This window comes from Choloepus didactylus, chromosome 10, assembly GCF_015220235.1.
Source record: "Choloepus didactylus isolate mChoDid1 chromosome 10, mChoDid1.pri, whole genome shotgun sequence".
In the NCBI taxonomy this organism is placed as follows: domain Eukaryota; kingdom Metazoa; phylum Chordata; class Mammalia; order Pilosa; family Megalonychidae; genus Choloepus; species Choloepus didactylus.
Genome location: NC_051316.1, coordinates 90,417,475 through 90,439,320, shown reverse-complemented (window position 1 = coordinate 90,439,320; position 21,846 = coordinate 90,417,475). Strand labels below are relative to the sequence as shown.

General features: G+C 46.4%; 1 protein-coding gene across 2 annotated transcripts in view; it reads left to right on the top strand.

Annotated features, from left to right (window-relative positions):
- LAMC3 (laminin subunit gamma 3) overlaps positions 1 to 16,647 on the top strand; it is a 71,983-nt gene extending 55,336 nt beyond the window's left edge. For both annotated transcript variants that reach the window (XM_037798307.1, XM_037798306.1), the window contains exons 24-28: positions 8,519 to 8,621; positions 10,931 to 11,130; positions 11,920 to 12,066; positions 12,155 to 12,254; positions 15,004 to 16,647. In XM_037798307.1, coding sequence (XP_037654235.1) covers positions 8,519 to 8,621; positions 10,931 to 11,130; positions 11,920 to 12,066; positions 12,155 to 12,254; positions 15,004 to 15,254 — 801 coding nt within the window. In that variant the 3' untranslated portion in view covers positions 15,255 to 16,647. The remainder of the gene's footprint in view (positions 1 to 8,518; positions 8,622 to 10,930; positions 11,131 to 11,919; positions 12,067 to 12,154; positions 12,255 to 15,003) is intronic.
- The last annotated feature ends 5,199 nt before the right edge of the window (positions 16,648 to 21,846 follow it).

Sequence of the window (21,846 nt, the reverse complement as noted above, 5' to 3'; positions counted from 1 at the left end):
CCAGCATTTGTAGTTTCCTGTTTGTTTAATGGCAGCCATTCTAACCGGTGTTAGATGGTATCTCATTGTGGTCTTAATTTGCATCTCTCTAATAGCTAGTGAAGCTGAACATTTTTTCATGTGTTTCTTGGCCATTTGTATTTCCTCTTCAGAGAACTGTCTTTTCATATCTTTTGCCCATTTTATAATTGGGCTGTCTGTACTATTGTCATTGAGTTGTAGGATTTCTTTGTATATGCAAGATATCAGTCTTTTGTCAGATACATGGTTTCCAAAAATTTTTTCCCATTGAGTTGGCTGCCTCTTTACCTTTTTGAGAAATTCCCCTGAGGTGCAGAAACTTCTAAGCTTGAGGAGTTCCCATTTATCCATTTTCTCTTTTGTTGCTTGTGCTTTGGGTGTAAAGTCTAGGAAGTGGCCTCCTAATACAAGGTCTTGAAGATGTTTTCCTACATTATCTTCTAGGAGTTTTATGGTACTTTCTTTTATATTGAGATCTTTGGTCCATTTTGAGTTAATTTTTGTGTAGGGGGTGAGGTAGGGGTCCTCTTTCATTCTTTTGGATATGGATATCCAACTCTCCCAGCCCCATTTGTTGAAAAGACCATTATGGCTCAGTTCGGTGACTTTGGGGGCCTTATCAAAGATCAGTCGGCCATAGATCTGAGGGTCTATCTCTGAATTCTCAATTCGATTCCATTGATCTATATGTCTATCTTTGTGCCAGTACCATGCTGTTTTGGCAACTGTGGCTTTATAATAAGCTTCAAAGTCAGGGAGTGTAAGTCCTCCCACTTCGTTTTTCTTTTTTAGAGTGTCTTTAGCAATTCGAGGCATCTTCCCTTTCCAAATAAATTTGATAACTAGCTTTTCCAAGTCTGCAAAGTAGGTTGTTGGAATTTTGATTGGGATTGCATTGAATCTGTAGATGAGTTTGGGTAGAATTGACATCTTAATGACATTTAGCCTTCCTATCCATGAACATGGAATATTTTTCCATCTTTTAAGGTCCCCTTCTATTTCTTTTAGTAGAGTTATGTAGTTTTCTTTGTATAGGTCTTTTACATCTTTGGTTAAGTTTATTCCTAGGTACTTGATTTTTTTAGTTGCTATTGAAAATGGTATCTTTTTCTTGAGTGTCTCTTCAGTTTGTTCATTTCTAGCATATAGAAACATTACTGACTTATGTGCATTAATCTTGTATCCCGCTACTTTGCTAAATTTGTTTATTAGCTCTAGTAGGTGTATCGTTGATTTTTCAGGGTTTTCTAGATATAAGATCATATCATCTGCAAACAATGACAGTTTTACTTCTTCTTTCCAATTTGGATGCCTTTTATTTCTTTGTCTTGCCGGATTGCCCTGGCTAGCACTTCCAGCACAATGTTGAATAACAGTGGTGACAGCGGGCATCCTTGTCTTGTTCCTGATCTTAGAGGGAAGGCTTTCAGTCTCTCACCATTGAGTACTATGCTGGCTGTGGGTTTTTCATATATGCTCTTTATCATGATGAGGAAGTTTCCTTCAATTCCTACCTTTTGAAGTGTTTTTATCAAAAAGGGATGTTGGATTTTGTCAAATGCTTTTTCAGCATCTATTGAGATGATCAATTGATTTTTCCCTTTCGAGTTTTTAATGTGTTGTAATACATTGATTGTTTTTCTTATGTTGAACCATCCTTGCATGCCTGGAATGAACCCCACTTGGTCATGGTGTATGATTTTTTTAATGTGTCTTTGGATTCGATTTGCAAGTATTTTGTTGAGGATTTTTGCATCTATATTCATTAGGGAGATTGGCCGGTAGTTTTCCTTTTTTGTAGCATCTTTGCCTGGTTTTGGTATTAGATTGATGTTAGCTTCATAAAATGAGTTAGGTAGTGTTCCATTTTTTTCAATGTTTTGAAAGAGTTTGAGTAAGATTGGTGTCAGTTCTTTCTGGAAAGTTTGGTAGAATTCCCCTGTGAAGCCATCTGGCCCTGGGCATTTATTTGTGGGAAGATTTTTGATGACTGATTGGATCTCTTTGCTTGTGATGGGTTGGTTGAGGTCTTCTATTTCTTCTCTGGTCAGTCTAGGTTGTTCATATGTTTCCAGGAAATTGTCCATTTCTTCTACATTATTCAGTTTGTTGCCATACAGTTGTTCATAATATCCTCTTATAATTTTTTTAATTTCTTCAGGATCTGCAGTTATGTCACCTTTTTCATTCATTATTTTGTTTATATGGGTCTTCTCTCTTTTTGATTTTGTCAGTCTAGCTAGGGGCTTGTCAATCTTGTTGATCTTCTCAAAGAACCAACTTTTGGTGATATTTATCCTTTCTATTGTTTTTTTGTTCTCTATGTCATTTATTTCTGCTTTAATCCTTGTTATTTCTTTTCTTGTACTTGGTTTAGGATTGGTTTGCTGTTCATTTTCTAGCTTCTTCAGTTGATCCATTAGTTCTTTGATTTTGGCTCTTTCTTCCTTTTTAATATATGCGTTTAGTGCTATAAATTTCCCCCTTAGCACTGCTTTTGCTGCATCCCATAGGTTTTGGTATGTTGTGTTCTCATTTTCATTCGTCTCTATATATTTAGCAATTTCTCTTGCTATTTCTTCTTTAACCCACTGATTGTTTAGGAGTGTGTTGTTTAACCTCCAGGTATTTGTGAATTTTCTAAGTCTCTGATGGTTATTGACTTCTAATTGTATTCCATTGTGGTCAGAGAATGTGCTTTGAATAATTTCAATCTTTTTAAATTTATTGAGGCTTGTTTTATGTCCCAGCATATGATCTATTCTGGAGAAAGTTCCGTGAGCACTAGAAAAGTATGTGTATCCTGGTGATTTGGGATGTAATGTCCTGTAGATGTCTGTTAAATCTAATTCATTTATCAGATTGTTTAGGTTTTCAGTTTCCTTATTGGTCTTCTGTCTGGTTGATCTATCTATAGGAGAGAGTGATGTGTTGAAGTCTCCCACAATTATTGTGGAAACATCAATTGCTTCCTTTAGTTTTGCCAATGTTTCTCTCATGTATTTTGTGGCACCTTGATTGGGTGCATAGACATTTACGATTGTTATTTCTTCTTGCTGAATTGCCCCTTTTATTAGTATGTAGTGGCCTTCTTTGTCTCTCAAAACATCCCTGCATTTGAAGTCTATTTTATCTGAGATTAATATTGCTACACCTGCTTTCTTTTGGCTGTAGCTTGCATGAAATATTTTTTTCCATCCTTTCACTTTCAGTTTCTTTGTGTCCCTGTGTCTAAGATGAGTCTCTTGTATGCATCATATTGATGGTTCATTTTTTTTGATCCATTCTGCGAATCTATATCTTTTAATTGGGGAGTTTAATCCATTTACATTCAACGTTAAAACCGTGAAGGCATTTCTTGAATCGGCCATCTTATCCTTTGGATTATGTTTGCCATATTTTTCCCTCTCTCTATTAATATCCTTTATTGTACCCATACCGAATCTCTTTAGTACTGAACCTTTCTCCAAGTCTCTCTGTCCTGTCTTTGTTTCTCTGTCTGTAGGGCTCCCTTTAGTATCTCCAGTAGGGCAGGTCTCTTGTTAGCAAATTCTCTCAGCATTTGTTTGTCTGTGAAAAATTTAAGCTCTCCCTCAAATTTGAAGGAGAGCTTTGCTGGATAAAGTATTCTTGGCTGGAAATTCCTCTCACTCAGAATTTTAAATATATCGTGCCACTGCCTTCTCGCCTCCATGGTGGCTGCTGAGTAGTCACTACTTAGTCTTATGCTGTTTCCTTTGTATGTGGTGAATTGCTTTTCTCTTGCTGCTTTCAGAACTTGCTCCTTCTCTTCTGTGTTTGACAGTGTGATCAGTATATGTCTCGGAGTGGGTTTTTTTGGATTTATTCTATTTGGAGTTCGCTGAGCATTTATGATTTGTGTATTTATGTTGTTTAGAAGATTTGGGAAGTTTTCCCCAACAATTTCTTTGAATACTCTTCCTAGACCTTTACCCTTTTCTTCCCCTTCTGGGACACCAATGAGTCTTATATTCGGACGTTTCATATTATCTATCATATCCCTGAGGTCCATTTCGAGTTTTTCAATTTTTTTCCCCATTCTTTCTTTTATGCTTTCATTTTCCATTCTGTCATCTTCCAGGTCACTGATTCGTTGTTCAACTTCCTCTAGTCTTGTACTATGAGTGTCCAGAATCTTTTTAATTTGGTCAACAGTTTCTTTAATTTCCATAAGATCATCCATTTTTTTATTTAGTCTTGCAATGTCTTCTTTATGCTCTTCTAGGGTCTTCTTGATTTCCTTCATATCCCGTACTAGGGTCTCATTGTTCATCTTTAGTTCTTTGAGTAGCTGCTCTAGGTGTGTCTCTTCTGGTCTTTTGATTTGGGTGCTTGGGCTTGGGTTATCCATATCGTCTGGTTTTTTCATATGCTTTATAATTTTCTGTTGTTTTTGGCCTCGTGGCATTTGCTGACCTTGATAGGGTTCTTTTAGGGTTTGTAGACCAGTTGAAGTCCTTATCTCTAATTTATCAGATCTACAGCTTCGTGGAGTACACTTTCTCTAACTAACCAGCAGGTGGCGTCCACAAGCCACCTGTTCTCCACAAGCCAGATCTCCCCTGCTTAGCCTTTTTGGTGAGTGGGGGAGTGAGTCTTGTGGGGCCCAATTGGTGTCCCAAGCTTGCGTGTGTAGTTGGTGTTGCCTGCCCTGTTGTGGGGCGTGTTTCTGGGCAGTCGGGGAGGGGGGGTGGCCCTAACAATCAAATCTCCCTGATGATCCTAGAGTTTTAAAGCTACTGCAATAGTCTAATCCTTCAGTTCAGTCCTGCCACAGTTTGTCTCTGCCACTGACCCACAAGTCTTTGGTATTGGCGTATGGCTCCTGAGACTTGCAAGTGGGCCCCTCTTCCAGGCTGTGCACCCCGGGTCCTCTGTTGAGGGATGACTGTGCTATGTCACAGGTGAGTGCCGTCCCCCCAGGGCGGTTCTGGGCTGCTGGGCTGTGTTGGGAGGCTCCCAGTCTGCTCAAATGACGGCTGAATGGGGCTCTGTTAATTCACACTGCTCCCCCTTCCCAGCTCTGGGACATTCAGCTGAGGTTGCAGGGAAGGCTAATGTCCACGCCCAGTTTTGTGGTGTGTGCCTGTTATTTGAAGCACTTCCGTCACACTGGGTTGTCTGGGGCAGCTCTGGGCTATGGGGCTGGCGATGGGCAGGAGTGTTTCCTGTCCACCAGGATGGTGGCTGTGAGTGGACACCCCCCTTTTCTTGGGAAGTTGTGTTGTTTAGTGAATTTTCTCAGCCACTGGATTATTGCCTTTTGTCTCAGAGCTCTCTTAGTTCTGCTCTTGACTTGATGTGCCCAAATTGCAATTCTTTGAAGCTTTCTGTATTGAGCTTCTTAGAGTAATTGTTTTAGAAAAAGAAAAAAGGATTTAAAAAAAAAAAAAAAACGGCCCTCCTCAGAGATCTAATGGGTTATTGAAATGCTAATAGACAAAGCAACCAGGGCCATTAAGGAAAGGTGCACAGGGCAGAGAGATCAGCCTTGCTTCGGGATTTGCATATGCGCCTCAAGGCCTGATCTCCGCCCTTCCCCTTTCTGTGTTCACCAGAACTCCAAAAATCCTCTGCTTTTATTTTGGAGTTTTTCGTGTTGTTTTTTTTCTATGCCTGTCTCCTCTCTGCTGGGCTGGCTGCTCTCAGAGTCTCTGGTGTCTGGTCTCAGTCTATCTATGGTTGGAGTTTGAATCAGTAGAATGAGTTTCCGATAAGAGCAGCCACTGCAATTCTCCCTTCTCCTTCCTGGAGCTGACAGCCCCTCCTCCCCCGGGACTGAGCCTGGCAGGGAGGGGCGCGGGTCCCCTGGCCACAAAAACTTACAGATTTCGCTGATCTCAGCAGTTCCACGTTTTCATGAGTGTTGTATGAAGTATGCCCAAAGACAGATTGCTCTGTGGTGTCCAGTCCACGCAGTTCCTGGCTTTTTACCTACTTTCCTGGAGGAGTAACTAAAACATACAGCTCACCAGTCTGCCATCTTGCCCCGCCTCCTCAGGCTTTAGACTTTTTTAATCTGGGACAGTTCTTCGGTCTTTCTTTGTCTTTTGTGACCTTAACACTTTTGAAGAGTGCTGGTTGGTTCTTTGGTAGAATGCCCCTCAATTTGGGTCTGTCTGATGTTCCTTCATAATTAAGTTCAGATTATACATTTTTTGCCAACTCCCCCCACCCCACACACACACACACAAACACACACAGAAGTGATGCTGTGCCCCTCTCAGCATTCTGTTGGGAGGCTCATGATGCTGACACATCTTAGTACTGGTGATGCCAACTCGGATCACCTGGTGGAGGTGGGGACAGCCAGGGCTCCCCACTGTCAAGTTACTGTTTTCCCTTTTGTAAGTAAGAAGTATCTTGTGGGAAGGTACTTTGGGACTATGTGAAGCATAGTGTTCCTCATTATACTTTTACACACTAATTGTAGCATTCGTTGATTTTTGCCTGTAACCAGTATGCTGGTGCTTGCCAAATGGGTAATTTCTACTATCATTCTCTCTACACTTATTGGTTGGAATTCTACTATAAGGAAGAACTTTCTCTTCTCCCCCACTTATATGTATATCTAACTCATTATATCAGTAAAGACTCATTATTATTATTATTATTATTCTATGGGTTATAATCTATTACTGTCATTATTTATTTTCTTGCTCAAATTATTCCGTGTTTGGCCATTGGGAGTCCCTTCAAGTTAGCCCTTGTGTATTTTTGACGTATCCGCATACTTTTTTGAGTACTTCCTTACTTTCTGGTACCATGAGATGTTCCAGGCTTAGTGTGTACTTTCCCTGTACCATCCTTGGAATCAGCCATTTCTCCAAGGGGTGATAGTTTCTTTTATTGCAGAATTTTATTTAGAAACCAAGATCTGGGCATTTAGTGTCCTTGCTAGCACTAGTGAGTCACTGCATCCAGGTCCTCTCAGTGGACAGAGGTAGAATGTGTATGTGTGTGTGCATGTGCGTGTGCGCGTACGTATACACATAAGCATCTATATCTATTTTTGTCTCTCTCCATCTGTGTATATATTAAAAACTACAAGTGCACACAGATACCTCCAATTCCAGTCCAACATTCTAGCTCTTCCCCCTTCCTCATTTGTAATTCCTTTCTCCACAGTATATTTATTTATTTGCTCAATCCTAGAATACTCTTAATGGCAGCATTGCTAATCCATACCCCTGTAAAAAGTAAACCTTCTACCTATACAATTCCAGTGTACTTAGGGTAGTCCCCCCCACCCCCACTTTAGGAGGGTGGATCTGTTTGTTATTCATTTGTAATGCAGTCAGATTCACTTATTTCTGTTTGTGTTGTATTTTGGTTCCCCCCTCGTCAATTTTAATTTGTTTTAATAAGTGAAGTATTACCTGATTCTAAAAATCAGAGCCATACAAATAGGCCTATTCTGAGGGATCAAAGACCCCTTTTTAATGAGAGCCCCAAGGTCCTTTCTCCAACAGTTGCTACTCCCTTGGTATTTAGTGGTTCAAATCATTCCCAATGGAATTAAGCTACTCTGAGTTCAATTTCGTTTTTAAACAAAATTGTATTTATTCATGATAAATAGTACCTACGTATATTTGAAAACAGTAATAGCCATATATGGAAGTCATATAATTTATTTGAAATTTTTGGTGCAATGTGGATTTGAGGACCCTGTGTAATAATTTGAAGACCCTGTAAAATACCAATAGCGTGGGCTTCGGAGTCTGGCAGACCTAGGTTGACACCTCCACGCTGTCATTTATTAGCTGCTTGACCTGGACAGGTCACTTCCTCGCTCTGAGCCTCCGTCGTCTGTCTTTAAAGAGGAAATGAAAATGGCTCCCAGATAAGTCATCGGGTGAGGAGTGAGACCGTGTCTGAAGAGCTGGGCCCAGTGCCTGACACACGCTGGGGGTCCTGTGCTGTGTCAGGCCCCCAGGCAGTCACCCCCCTCATCTGGTGCCATACCTGGGGTCCTTCAGGTGCTCTCAGCCCCCCACCCTGCCCCCACCTTCCTCCTGTCCTCCTTCTCCGCCTGCTGAGTATTCAGATGAGGCAGACACAAGGGCTCCCCTTGCAGGCTCATCATTTGATTCTTTAAATATTTGCTCCACCGTGTTTATGGGTAGTGGGGGAGAAAGTCATCTAATAGACAGACTCACTATTTCCCGTCCACTGCCTTAGTCATAGGCAGCGTTCTGAAAATAAATTTGTAGTATACAGTTTTCCTTTGGTTCTTATGCTCCAGTTTTCCTCTGAGCTTTTCTGGAACAGGTAACTTATTCGGAGACCTGGTCAAGGGTTTAGCATTTGTATACCAGAATAAATCCAGTGTTCCTGGGAAATGGTATAATTTCAGCATCAGGGTTTTGGGGATGCCTTGGGACCCTGTAGGTGTTGGTTCGGGGCCCCCCTGACCTGCCTCCCGCAGCGCACCTGCAGTGCCGCCTGCCCACCTCCTTTCTTCTCCTCCCCACAGCTGCACGAGAAGGCCAGAGTTGCCCTCACCCGGGCTTCCTCATCCGTCCAAGCTGCCTCAGTGACCGTTGCAGGAGCCAGGACCCTGCTGGCCGACCTGAAAGGTGGGAGTGTCCTGTTGAGCCACAGGTGCCCATGACAGCCACCCAGACTCTCACCTTAGCCAGGGCAGGCTGGTTGTGGGGGACAGAAGTCCAGTCATGGGGGCTTCAGTCAAGCCAACCATTCTCTCCACCCCTCAGGCCTTCTGCTGTGGCTGCTCCTCTCTCCCTGTCTCCCACTCACTTAGTACTGACCCACACGGCCACTCCATCCCCCTCCAATGTCAGCAGAGCACAGTGCAGAGCCTCATGGGATCACACGGGAAGGGAATCTCTGATGCTGTCAGCTGTCCACCCTGGCTCAGCCCACTGTGGCCAGTCAGGTCACCTAGTACACATATGGCTGTTGGTCCAGTGTTTGTCTGGGGCTGCAGGGAGAGAGAGGACGTTTCTCTTTAGAATGGGGTATGGGTTGATGCCTGTCAAGTTCTCCTGTGAGCTTTGGGAAAATGAGGCCAAGTGTCCCCCATTTTACAGATGAGTAGACTGAGGAAAGGAATTGATGTATATCCCCAGGTCAGAGCTGAGCCCCTGGAGTAGAAATCAGCTGGTATTACAGTTCTCTGCCTTGGCGAACCCCTGTGTTATGGGCTTCTGAGTCCTCTTTGCTCCTGAGAGAAGCCCCTCCCCCCTTCTTTGTGGCCTTGTTTCAAAGGGCTGGGTAAGGCAGGAAAACACCCTGAGCTCCAGACGCCTCTTGGGATCTGAAACTGGAAGTCAGGCCTCTGCTGTCACCTTGGCTCTGCAGTCCCCCTCCCCCTGACTCCCCACCCCTGCCCCACCTGCCAGTGACGTAGCTCCAGCAGAGGACCCAGGCCCCTGGGGCAGAGGGTGGGCTGCTCGGTGCCTCCTATTTGCCAGTTTTCTTGGTGGTCTGAAGTCCTGGTCACCCAATGGGTAAGGGGCTTCTGAAGAGAAACCTGGGACCATGGGCAGTCGTGTCTCTAGAGTACTGTTTAGGAAAATATGAATTCAATGACATAGAGTGATGGGATATTGGGATTTTAGAACCTTAGAATTATAAGGGGTCTGAAAGTTATCTTCTGCAATCCCCACACCAGCCAGGGCCTCATCCACCCTGGCTCGTCTACATCCAGTGATAGGGTGTTTGCTGTCTCACAAGGTGTCATCTTCCCATTGTTGGGTGGCTCTGAGAATGAGAAAGTTCTTGTGTTGTACTGAACAGAAATTTGCCTCCCTGGTGCTGCCCGCAAATCCACATGAGGTCTATCTAACTTCAGCCCTCTAACCTCAAGCTCTTTTTCTCATTCCCACCTCATTTCAGAGATACCCCTCTTACCACCAGTTGGCCTGTGCTCAGTTGGTGTTCAGGATAAAAGGAAAATTCATTGAATGAAAAGAAGAGCAGCCTTTTCTAGAGTGTGGCCTGGGCCCCCCCAGCCTGTGATATGTTCTGCCAAGAGAAGCTTGTGTTCAAATGAATTTGGGAAATGCCACATGATATAGTGTCCTCTTGCAGCCTCACAGTGCATATCTTAGCATGTTAAAAACTGAAAAGTTCTGCAATAAGGAAACCTGTTTCCCTTTATTTAAACTTAATTGACATGTCCCGCTAACATTTATTTACACAGTGTAGAATTAGGGTTCCGCAGAATGCGCTTTAAGAAACACCAATTTTGTGTACAAAAAAGCAAAGTAGATCTAATTTTGGATTATCTTCATAGAATAATTATGTAATTTTGATCTGAATATTAGAAGGCTTGATTCTTTTTAAAATTTGACTTTGTCAAATGTACCTATAGCATTTCCCTTTTCTTCTTGGCTGCTAGGAAGCTCAGAAGTAAATAGCATTTTTGGTCCCCATAATGTCATTGTCCTAATTCTCTGGCATTTCTCATTCCTCCTTTTTCCTTCTTCATCCTTCAGTTATAAAAGGCTCTTGGTTTTTCAGTTTAATGTCCAATTGTTGATTTACCTATCATGATAAGCTGCCTCAAATATGTTTTAGAAATAGGTGGTACATAAAAATAAAGAGCTGAATGGAGCTGGCTGTGGACTGTACTGTGGCTCCCCACCTCCAGCATTGACCCAAGCATTGACCACCATGTAATTTTGTGGTGTTAGAAAGTATTATACTCTGCACAAATCTTTAAATTCACTGAGCAGGATGTCCTACTTATTTGTATCCCTGGAGAAACCTGAAAAGGTCATAAACAGATCTCATGCCTCTCGAACCCCCACTCACATGGTCTGAGGGTCTGGAGCTGGTCAGGCAGCTGCTGGTGACTGCTTGGCAGGCTCTTTAAGGCATGAGCCTGGGTCCCCTAACACGGCTTTCACCGGCTTTACAGGAATGAAGCCCCAGCTTCCTCGGCCTGAGGACCAGGCTGCACTGAGGAGGAAGGCAGCCATCATCCAGGACAGGCTCTTTGCAGACACAAAGAAGAAGACCACAAAGGCAGAGAGGATGCTGGGAAACACAGCATCTGTCTCCTCCAGGGCCAAGGAGGAGGGCAGAGATGCAGAGCTGTTGGCCACAGACAGTGCCAAGGTCAGAGCTGCAGACACGGTGGCAGCAGCTTCCCTGCCTTCTGGGACTATGGGAGGGTGTCCTTTGGGGCTGGCTCTGCAGATCTGCCCTTGGTATACCTATGTCCGATGCTGAATAGTCCGCCATTGCTCAGTGTCCAGTGGGTCCCAGGCTCTGAACACAGGAGTTTCACATGGGGGCTCTTGTTGATTCTCTGTGAAATATATGTTGTTGCTGTCTCATGTTACAGATGAAGATACCAAGGCCAGTAACTTAAGTTTCTGAACTTAAATCTCATCACTGGGACTTGCACCTAGTTCTATTTGGCTTGACTGCCTAGACCTCTAAGCTTTTCCTTTTTAAATTGAAGCCAAATTCTAACCGCTGTGTGTCTCCTCGGTGCTGTTGCTGGCTTTGTGGTTCAGGCCTCCATAAACTACTTTCACGGCTGTCTAGAGAAAGTTCTGGATTTGAAGTGGGTGTCCCCAGCTTTGATACCTGGTCCTGCCTCTTGGATCTTGACCAGCCCCTCCTTCTTCTGCACCTCTGTTTCCCCATATGTATTTTAGTTAGGGTTTCTGATCTGCAGACCAATGGGTAGTATCTGGCAACACGCTTAGTACTCAGCACCTAGCTGGCACCTGGTACGTACGTGTTGGTTAAATGAATGAATGAACAATGAATGAATAGTGAAAAAGTAATGAAGGAAACAGATGGCTGCACTGGCATTATTGCCTAAGAGCGTATTTACCTCCAAAAGGACTTATTCTTCTCACCCTCCCCTCCCTGCCAATGCTGCCCACCCTGTAGCTCGCCAAGGCTTTGCTGCGGGAGGGGCAGCAGGAACACCGCCTTGCCCGCCGGCTCGCCAGCCAGACACAGGTGATGCTCCGACAGGCCTCCCAGCAGGTGCTCATCTCCAAAACACGCAGACGGGAGCTGGAGGAAGCCGAGCAGGTATGTTTCCCAAAGCCTCCACCCTAGTTCCTCCTGCCCACTGGCACCCAGAGGGAGCCACTCAAGCTCTCTTCCTTCTCCCTGGAAGCTCCGTGCTGGGCTGAGTGAGTTGGAATGGCAGATCCGGGAGTCACGCCTCTCCCTGGAGACGGACATCAAGGCATTGTCGGGACTACTTGCCAAGCTGGGTAAGGAGACTCTGAGGCCGGGCCCTGGGCCCTGGGGGCCCCTCCACGATATTCTGCGAGGATCTTCCCTGGTTCTGGGGAAGATTCCATCTTGTCCTCATCTCCACGATTTCCTCCCGTCCACCCTTGTGGTTCGTCACAAACATTTGTAACTGCCTCAGGTCCTCTGGGGGAGGCAGGGTTGGTGTTCCGGTTTGCTAATGTTGCTGTTTTGCAAAAGACCAGAAATGGATAGGCTTTTATAAAGGGGGTTTATTTGGTTACAAAGTTACAGTCTTAAGGCCATCAAGGGTCCAAGGTAAGGCATCAACAATCGGGTACCTTCACTGGAGGATGGCCAATGGTGTCTGGGAAACCTCTGTTAGCTGGGAAGGCACGAGGCTGGCATCCACTTGCTTCCAGGTTGTGTTTCAAAATGGTGTTCTCCAAAATGTTACTCTTAGGGCGTTTTGTCCTCTCTTAGCTGCAGCTCCTCTTTATAGCCCCATCTGTAAAATGGAAGTAATGATGGGATGATTTAGAAAGTGCTCATCACTGTGCTTGGTATGTGGTGAGAGACTCAGTAAGCAGCTGCTCTAATGAAGCAGGAAGAACTTGGTACGGACCTTGACAAGGAGACATTTTGGATGAAGGGGATGGCACTGCCCAGGCGTGGAGGCCCCGGAGGTCCTGTGTGTTGTAGGAGCAGCAGGTGTGGTGGGTGGGTGGAACTGTACAGCATGCACATTTGTCTTGGTTTTCTAGGGTTGTGGTAACAAAGTAACACAAATGGATGGCTTAAAACATCAGAAATTTATCATCTCATAGTTCTGAAGGCTAGAAGGGCCCTGCTCCCTCTGAAACCTGTAGGGGAGAACCTTTCCTTGCGTCTCATAGTTTCTGGTGTTTGCAATAATCCTTGATGTCCTTGGCCTGCATCTGCCTCCATCTTCGCATGGCCTTCTCCCCTTTGTCTGTCTACATCTCTTTTCCCCTTCTTAAGGGCCCATCCTACTCCAGTATGACCTCATCTTAACCAATTCCATGTGAAACGACCCTATTTCTAATCGCCATCACATTCTTGGGAATGGGGTTTAGGACTTGAACATATTTTTTGGGGGGTGGACACAATTCAACCCATAATGTTCAAGTTTCATTAGTAATAAGAAGAGGAAGAATCACCATGTTCTGCACTGTGTCTGGACACCAGGCACACGCTAAGGTATTCACATACACGATCTCACAGAATTCTCACAATAGACTTTTGTGGTGAGGACAGTTCTCTTGTTCAAATGTTGCAGGAAGAAACCGAGGCCCAGAGAGTGTAAATTCTGTGCCCAGGGGCACCCAGCCAGTAAGTGGTGAAGCTGTGGTTCACACGCAGGGCTGCCTGGCTCAAGGTGCACGCTCGTAGCCACAAGGCCCTTGGCACGGTGCCCAGCGTGGAGCAATAATAGTAATAAAACAGAAAAAGTTAGCAGTGGCCCAGTGCCACCCAGCTGGAAATTTGGAGTCTGCACATGAGTCCAGTGGGATCCAAGACCTGGCCCTCCTCTACCTCCGCATACTGCCTTCTTGGTAACCCACCAGCTGTTGTTTTGCCATTGTCATCATTCAGCATTCATCTGTTCGTTCAGCATGCTCCTGTGTCTGACCTGGGGATGTGGGAGTGGCCCCTGCCCTGGCAGCCCCGACCCATGGCAGGTAGTGCAGTGGCTGTAACCCGATTCTGACAGTCCTCAAAGGCCAGGCCGTTTGGGTTTCCCTGTGGACAGTAGGGCCTCTCGAGGTCTTTGTTGAGAGCAGGACTTGCCCAGGAGCAGCAGAGCCTCAGCTTCCCTCTGCCTCTTCTTGTCCCCTGGCTTGGCTCCTGCAGCTGCCTCCTCAGACCCAGCTTTCATTGCCCAAGAAATTCAGGACCTTCGGGAGCCCTGGGGCCTGGCAGGATCAAGTGGGGTTAGAAGCCGCTTGGAGTTTCCCCAGCCCAGCACTCTCCCCCTCGCTGAGCTCTGTCCTTCTGTTGACTGTGGTACTTCATGACAAGATGATGAGGGCCAGGGTGGGAGGCCTGGATTCCATGCCTCTGCTCTCACCCACCGACACCCAGCCCCTGTGGAGCAGAGAACCTGACCCCACCCCCTTGTTTTTCACTTGGAGGGGCACATGGAAAACTTTAACCCCAGGAGAGAAAGCTAATAGCTACAGGGCCAAGACTAGAACCCAGCTGCCTGGTTCCAGGCCTGCAGTCCTGTCCCCATCTGCCTCTCCAGTTCTCCTTCTGAAGCCAACTGTGGGAGCAGAGACCCTTCTGCTCTCCTCGGCGACCTCCCATGTCCCAGCACACAGGTGGTGTCTGTAGTGTGCACCATTGGTGAACTGACACAGCATGTTCAAGCCAGCAGAAATCATAGAGACCTCTCATACACACACCGCTTTGCAGATGAGGAAATGGGTGCTCAGAGAGGACTCATCCAAGGTCTTCTTTAACAATAATAATAATAAAAACAGAAAAAGTTAGCAGTGGCCCAGTGCCACCCAGCTGGAAAGTTGCAGAGTCTGCACATGAGCCCAGTGGGATACCAAGACCAGACCCTCCTCTACCTCCGCACACTGCCTACTTGGTTCTGGGCTCTCTCTGGTAGATCTTGGTCAGTTAGAATTCCAGAAGGTTCAAGCTGGGAAGTCTTGGCTGGGGGGGGGGGGGCGTGAATGGATTCCTGGGCCTGTAGGGAAGACAGACCATGCTGAAACCGTTTGTGCCCCTCTGCAGGGTCACTGGAGACCCATCAAGCTCCATCCCAGGCTCTGAATGAAACCCAGAGAGCATTGGAACACATCAGGCTTCGACTCGGCCCGCCGGGGGCCCTGCAGGGGAAACTGAGAATGTTAGAGCAGGAGTCTGAGCAGCAGGAGCTGCAGATCCAGGACTTTGAGAATGACCTTGCCGAGATCCGCGCTGACAAGCAGAACTTGGAGACCATTCTGCACAGCCTGCCCAAGAGCTGTGCCAGCTGGCGGTGAGGGGCTCCTAGACCCCCAGCGCATATGCCCCCAACTTCCCCTAGCTGTGCACTCTGCCCAGGGCATGTACACACACCCCATGGAGGCACCCACACAGGCACACCCACCAGAAGCCTGCTGCTGTGTACCCTCCTCTGTGTGAATACTCATATACCTTCCTGAGTCTGTGTCTGGATCCACCTCCTTGCCAGCAGGGTGTGCCCATACAAACAAGTGTATGAAAACACAGTTTACCCAGGCAGCTGTTGCATGCACATCCCCATCAGTGAGCACTCCCACCCCTATACATGCATAAGCTGGACACCCCCAGGGTCAATAACATGTACATACCTGCACATGTGCATGTTGTGGGTACATGTCTATGTGTATGATACACACGTGTACAAATCCATCCATGCATACATACACATTACCACCAGACCACAAGTATTTATTGAGAGCCAACTGTGTGGTACACACCCTCTGGATGAGTTACACTGTTGTTCTGTTAAATACCTATGATGCTAATTTATACACTCTTGCTCCAGAAAGAAGGAGGGACCCAAGCAGGGTTGGCACTGGGAAGCTGAGAGGGACCATCCGCAGACATCTGACATGGGTGGAGGCCCTCATGGTGAGGCTGCTCTAGGCCCTGGGTTCAGCAAGTAGCAGAGTCCCTAGCTCAGAGCTGCCTTCTGTCATCCTGTAGCTCCCCCCTCCACAACACACACACTCATCACCCACCACACATACCCACTAGCTCTGCCCACCTGAAGGACCGGACAGGTCAAGAAATGCAAGATCCTAGGCGATTTCTCAGCAGTGGAACCTGATGCCCAGGGACTCCTACTGGGCTGACCAGGGGCATGGCCCACCCCTGGCAGGATTATCGTTTGTTTCATTGGATGCTTCATTCTCAGGATCTGGGTCTGGACCAGACTCACTGAAGGAATTGCCCTGCCCTGGGCCTGGGTGCCCCTTTCCGCTTTGGCTTGCTCAAAGAGCCAGGGCTTCAGGAGTCCAAGGGGGCCTGGGTCAGAAGGGCTTACACAGGCTGCCAGGACATCTCCTCTGTGACCCTGCCGACCCCAGTTGGCCTTTGACTGATTAACACTTTCCTAACGGGACCTGCCCCCAACCTGCCACGAGGGAGGCTGCCAGGGGGCTGGTCAGTCCTGGCTGTCCTTCCCCAGGGATGCCCGGGTCGTCAGCCCCCTTGCAGCCTCTGCCTGAGATTCCCCCACATTTCCTCTTGGCACTTCCTCCTCCCCTTTCCAGGGAGACACCAGGCTGTGTGGGCTTTGGGGGAGGATGGGTGCCTCAGCAGGCCCAGCCCACTCCCACAGCTCTTTCTGCCCTCAAGCTGTGCCCCATCCCCCAAAGCATGTCTGGGACTAGAGGGGGCAGCGCAGAGCTCTTTTTCTTTCTTTTTTTTTTTTTTATGTGAAATAAAAGAACCCTTTACAGAACTAGGTGATGTGTCTTTGATCTTCCCAGGCTGGTTGGCAGAAGGGCCCTAGTGTGGGTGCTGACACGTGGCCCTGGCTGTGCACTCACGCTTGCACCCATGCAGAGCCCGAGAGGTGAGTGCTCACGACCACACCTGGAGTGGCCCAGTGAGCAGCTGGGGGAGATGTGCCATGATCCCTCTTGGTCTCAGCAGTAGTTGGAAGTTGGCAAAGCTGAGCTCACCAGCTTTGCCAGTGAATTACCTGGTGGACCTTGCTTGGTCCACCCGCCCTCTCCTCTCTGCACCCGGGGGTTTAGTCGAAGTCTGGAGGCTGGGTGAGTCTGGAGGGTGGGGAATAGTAGGGCCTCAGCTGACCTGTGGTTCAGGCTGGAGATGTTGATGCAGGAAACAGTGAACTCAAACCAAGTGTCAACTTTGAGAGCTGTCCTCCTAAAAGGGACCCTCTAGGAAATCAAAGTCAATAAGGCCCTCCTCTGCTGAGTCAGAGGCATCCTTAAAAACGGTGTCAGAAAGATATTTTTAATTTATACTCTGGCTCTTTGGAGGAAATCAATATGTAGTTTTCTGGGACTTTTTTTTTTTTTAATTCGAACCTCTTCATTTAGCTTTTCTGTATTTTTTCTCCCTAGTCTTCTAGAGAGCAAAGAAAAAATATTTTGTTTGTATTTTTATTGATTCAATCACTCTGAGCAAAAAATAAACAACTAAATACAGTAGAGTAGCTTTAATGACAAAAACAAAAAATAAAACAAACAAAAAAAAAACAAACCAAGTGTCAGACATGGATGAACCTTGAAGACATCACATTGGGTGAAATAAGCCAGACCAAAAAAGACAAATAGTGTATGATCTCATGTATATGAAGTAATTAGAATATGCAAACTCATACAGTCAGAAATTACAATACAGGTTACCAGGGGCAAGGGTGGGGGTAAGGAAGGGGAAGTTAATGCTTCATTGGTACAGATTTTCTGTTTGGGATGATGGAGCAAATGTTTTGGTAATAGATGGTACTGATGGTTGTGCAACACTGTGAATGTAACTAACAGCACTAAATTGTGTACTTGAAGTGGTTAAAATGAGAAATTTTAGATTGCATATGTTATCACAGTAAAAGTTATTTCTCCTCTCCTCTGCAAGAAAGGGCCTCCAGCAAGTCCCTGGTGGCACAGCGAGGGGCTGGTAAGGACACTAGTGAGGAGGGAAGGAGGGCTTCATGGAGGAGGAGGAGGAGGGGAGCTAGGGTGGATCTGGAGGCTGGGAAGACAGAGGGCTGCAGGGTGGGGGCCTGGCCTGCCGGCAGCACAGAATCACACTGGGACCCCAGGGCAGGAACTGAGCCCCAAGGACCAGAGCTGGTTTAAGCAGGAAAAGGGAGTCTGTTGAGAAGACACGGGAGGGTCTCCTGGAACCTGGGGCAGGAAAGGCTTCTGGGTCTCCTTGGAGAGTTTCTGGGGGCTGGAGCCCTGCCGGAACAGGGTAGCTTCTCTCTCCCCTCCTAACACCTCTCTCCTTGGTCTCTGCTCCTGTTTCTCTCTCCATGTTCACTTCATTTTTTTTTTCTCTCTGAGAGCAGCCTTTTTTGCTTTTCTGTGCATTAGATTGAAGAGGAGACCCCACAACCCTAACCCCCAACCCACAATGACCCTTAGTTCCCCATTTTTCTTACTCATTTGTCCATGCACTGGATAAAGGGAATGTGAGCCACAAGGTTTTCACAATCACAGTGTCACAGCATATAAGCTACATAGTTATGCAATCAACTTCAAGACTCAAGATTACTGGGTTACAGTTCAACAGTTTCAGGTATTTCCTTCTAGCTATTCCAATACACTAAATACTAAAAAGGGTTATCTATATGGCTCATAAGAATGCCCTCCCGAGTGACCTCTCAACTCTATTTGAAATGTCTCAGCCACTGAAACTTTATTTTGTTTCATTTTGCTTCCCCCTTTTGGTCCAGAAGATTTTCTCTATCCCACGATGCCGGATCCAGGCTCTTCCCCGGGAGTCATGTCCCATGTTGCCAGAGAGATTTACATCCCTGGGAGTCATGTCCCCCATAGTGGGGAGAAAGTGAGTCCACCTGCCGTGTGGGCTTAGAGAGAGAGGTCACATCTGAGCAACAAAGAGGGTCTCTGGGGGAGACTCTAAGGCACAATTATAAGCAGGCTTAGCCTCTCCTTTGCAATTATAAGCTTCATAAGGGCAAGCCCCAAGATTGAGGGCTCATCCTACTAAATTGTTAGTCCTCAATGTTTGTGAGAATATCAGTAATAACCCAGGTGGGAAAGTCCAACATTTCTGCCTTTTTCCCCAGTTCCTCAAGGGGGCCCCGCAAATATACTTTTATTCTCTGCCCAAATTACTTTGGGATGTATTGGGATTTCACTCTAACCTGTACAAACCTACCAAATCTCACCTCCTATTCAAAGTTCCATGTAATTATGGTGTTTGAATAAACTGATCGTACAAGTTAAATTATTTAGTGTGCTGCAAGAAATATAGATCCTGCACCAAATAAACATCTTTTCCCCCGGTCTCATACAGAAGTTGAAGTTTTAAACCACAGTCAGTATCGACCTTTACCCTTTGACCTGATTTGCTTTAGTCCTAACCAGATCTGCTTCATTCCTATCTCTAATTGAAGTCTGAACTCTTTTTCAGTTTAAGAGTTGGTGTAAGAGGTAATTCTGACATTCATAGCTGTCGAGCTCTAGTTCTGAGTTTCAGGTGTCACACAAATACCGAAAATTCCAGAGACTGACCAGGTTATAGACAAAGAGCTCAGCATCTCAGAATTTAGAGATAACCATCACAACTCAGGAATAGATGTGACTACTGTAAGAGCCTACAATCTGGGGACCATTACAATAAGCATTCCCCTGATAGGCTATGCTCTAAGATTCAATTCTCAGAGTTTACACATTATAGTTAGTCCATCTTAGTGAGGCATTATAATGTTTGTCTTTTCGTTTCTGGTGTACTTCACTCAAAATGCTGTCCTCAAGATCCATTCACCTAGTTGCATGTCTCGTAGCTTCATTCTTTCTTGCAGCTGCTCAATATTGTATGCATACCCCACAGTTCACCATTCTGCTCATCAGTCGATGTACCTTTAGGCCACCTCCATCCATTGCAAATCGTGAATACTGCCACCATAAACACCAGTGTGCAAATGTCCATTTGTGTCCCTGCTCTCAGATCCTCCAAGTATATACCCAATAATGAAGTTGCAGGACTTTATGGCACCCACATACTTAGCTTCTTGTAGAACCACCACACTGTCCTCCAGATAAGTTACACCATTCTACTTTGAGATGGGGATTCTTAAGACCTTTTATCCCCACCACCCCAACTCTAGTTTCTTGGCCATCAAGGGCACACAGCAGTTCTAGTGCCTGTCCTTGGCGTAAAACCTTTATCTGCTCAAGCTGTAGGGCTCAGCCAAGCCCAGTCCCAGCATCCCTGATGGGTGGAGCACAGGCTTCCTCTCCGGTCTATAGTGACATATCTCAGGCCTGACATGTCTTGACTCTTGCGGTCTGATCATGCCTGGTCTATGCAGTCACTCTCGGGCCCCAGGGGTGAGGCCACTGCTGGGTGCAATATGGCAGCTGTTGAACATCTGGTTAGCAATGCAGCCCAGCAGCTGAGCGGTGGAAGGTGGGGCAACCCCTGTCCTGCAGAATGGCTGACTTGGGGCTGACCAGGTCACTGCCTTACGAGGGACCTGTTCTAAGTTGGCCCCCTGTTTGGTCTCCAGCTGGAACATCTCTTATCAATCAGGGGCTGTAACTCTAAGCCCTTTCCCCTCCAACCTTCAACATTTTACCATCTGCTTAAACCACCCTGAAATAACAAAAGTTGTCACAGCTCCTGCTTGGATTCCAGGCACTGGTGGAGGGCTTCATCTGTGGGAATTCACTGAGCCTCACGCTAAGTCCAGAGGGCAGGAGCTCTTGTTTCCTCAGTTTTGTAGATGAGGAAACTGAAGCTCAGACAGGTCAAGTGCCTTGCCCAAGGTCATATAGCTTGGGTGAATCCAAACCCTAGGGATGAATGGGCATTGGAGAGTAAACTAGCAAGAGGACCCTCACTGTGCTGGAGAAGAGGGGTCAGCCCCTCTGAAATGCCGCCCTGGTGTTACCCACCTAGGCCATCCCATTCTGTCCTCTCCCATGGCAATTCCCTCCCTTGGGGCCGCCTGGCAACTCCCTCCCCAGGAGCACCCACAGTAAAAAAAAAAAAAAAAAAAAAAAAACTAACTGGTCCCGGGACCCAGGGGTCAAAACAGAGACAAGTCTGTGGGAAAGGATCCTGGATTTAAATCCCCAAAGAGGAGGAAGCTCTGTGTGTGTGGTGGGACCATTACTAGAGAGCAGGTGTCCTGTTTGCCCAGGATGGTCCTTGTCTTTGCCTGTGGCCCCAGCATAATTATTAAGAGTGCCGCCTTTCACAGATGTCCTGATTTGGACAATAGAATACATAATGGACCCTTAGGAGTCCCCAGTTCCTGCACCCAGATCCCCACTCTTCCTGGATGTTAGAGGCTTGGTTCATATCCTTGGTGGTACCCCAGGCTTCAACTTTCTGACTTCTCTGTAGAATGGGGATGATGTGTCCTATTTCAGAGAGTTTTCAGTATTAAATGATGTACCAAATGTGTCCTATACTGTTTGGCAAAGTGCCTGGCACAAAGGAGTGTTCAATGAATTGTTTTTAACAGAACATTAATTCATTCTAATTGACTGAAAGTGTCACTGATGTCATGGTTGCAGTTTGCATTTTCTCAAAGAAAACTAAAAGTGTACACATTTTTATTTCAAGAGGAAAAAATAAAGATTGAGAACCGCATGTTTCCCTTCTAAAAGTTCACATTGTGCAAAACGCTATCATCACCACCGTCCTCGTTGTCTTAAATAATGTTTGTTGAGCCCTTACTCCCTCCCGGGCATGGCGAGTTCCCCGATTTGATCGTCAAAACGCCCCCAGGAAGTGGGTACTAAGATAGTCCCCGTTTCATTTAAGAGAAAATCGTGGCTCGGAGGGGGGAAGTGACTTGTCCCAGGTCCCTGGGATTCCGTCCCGAGGTGCGGAGAGGGAGGGGTGGAGGCCGGGTCCCCGCGGGCCGGCTGGAGC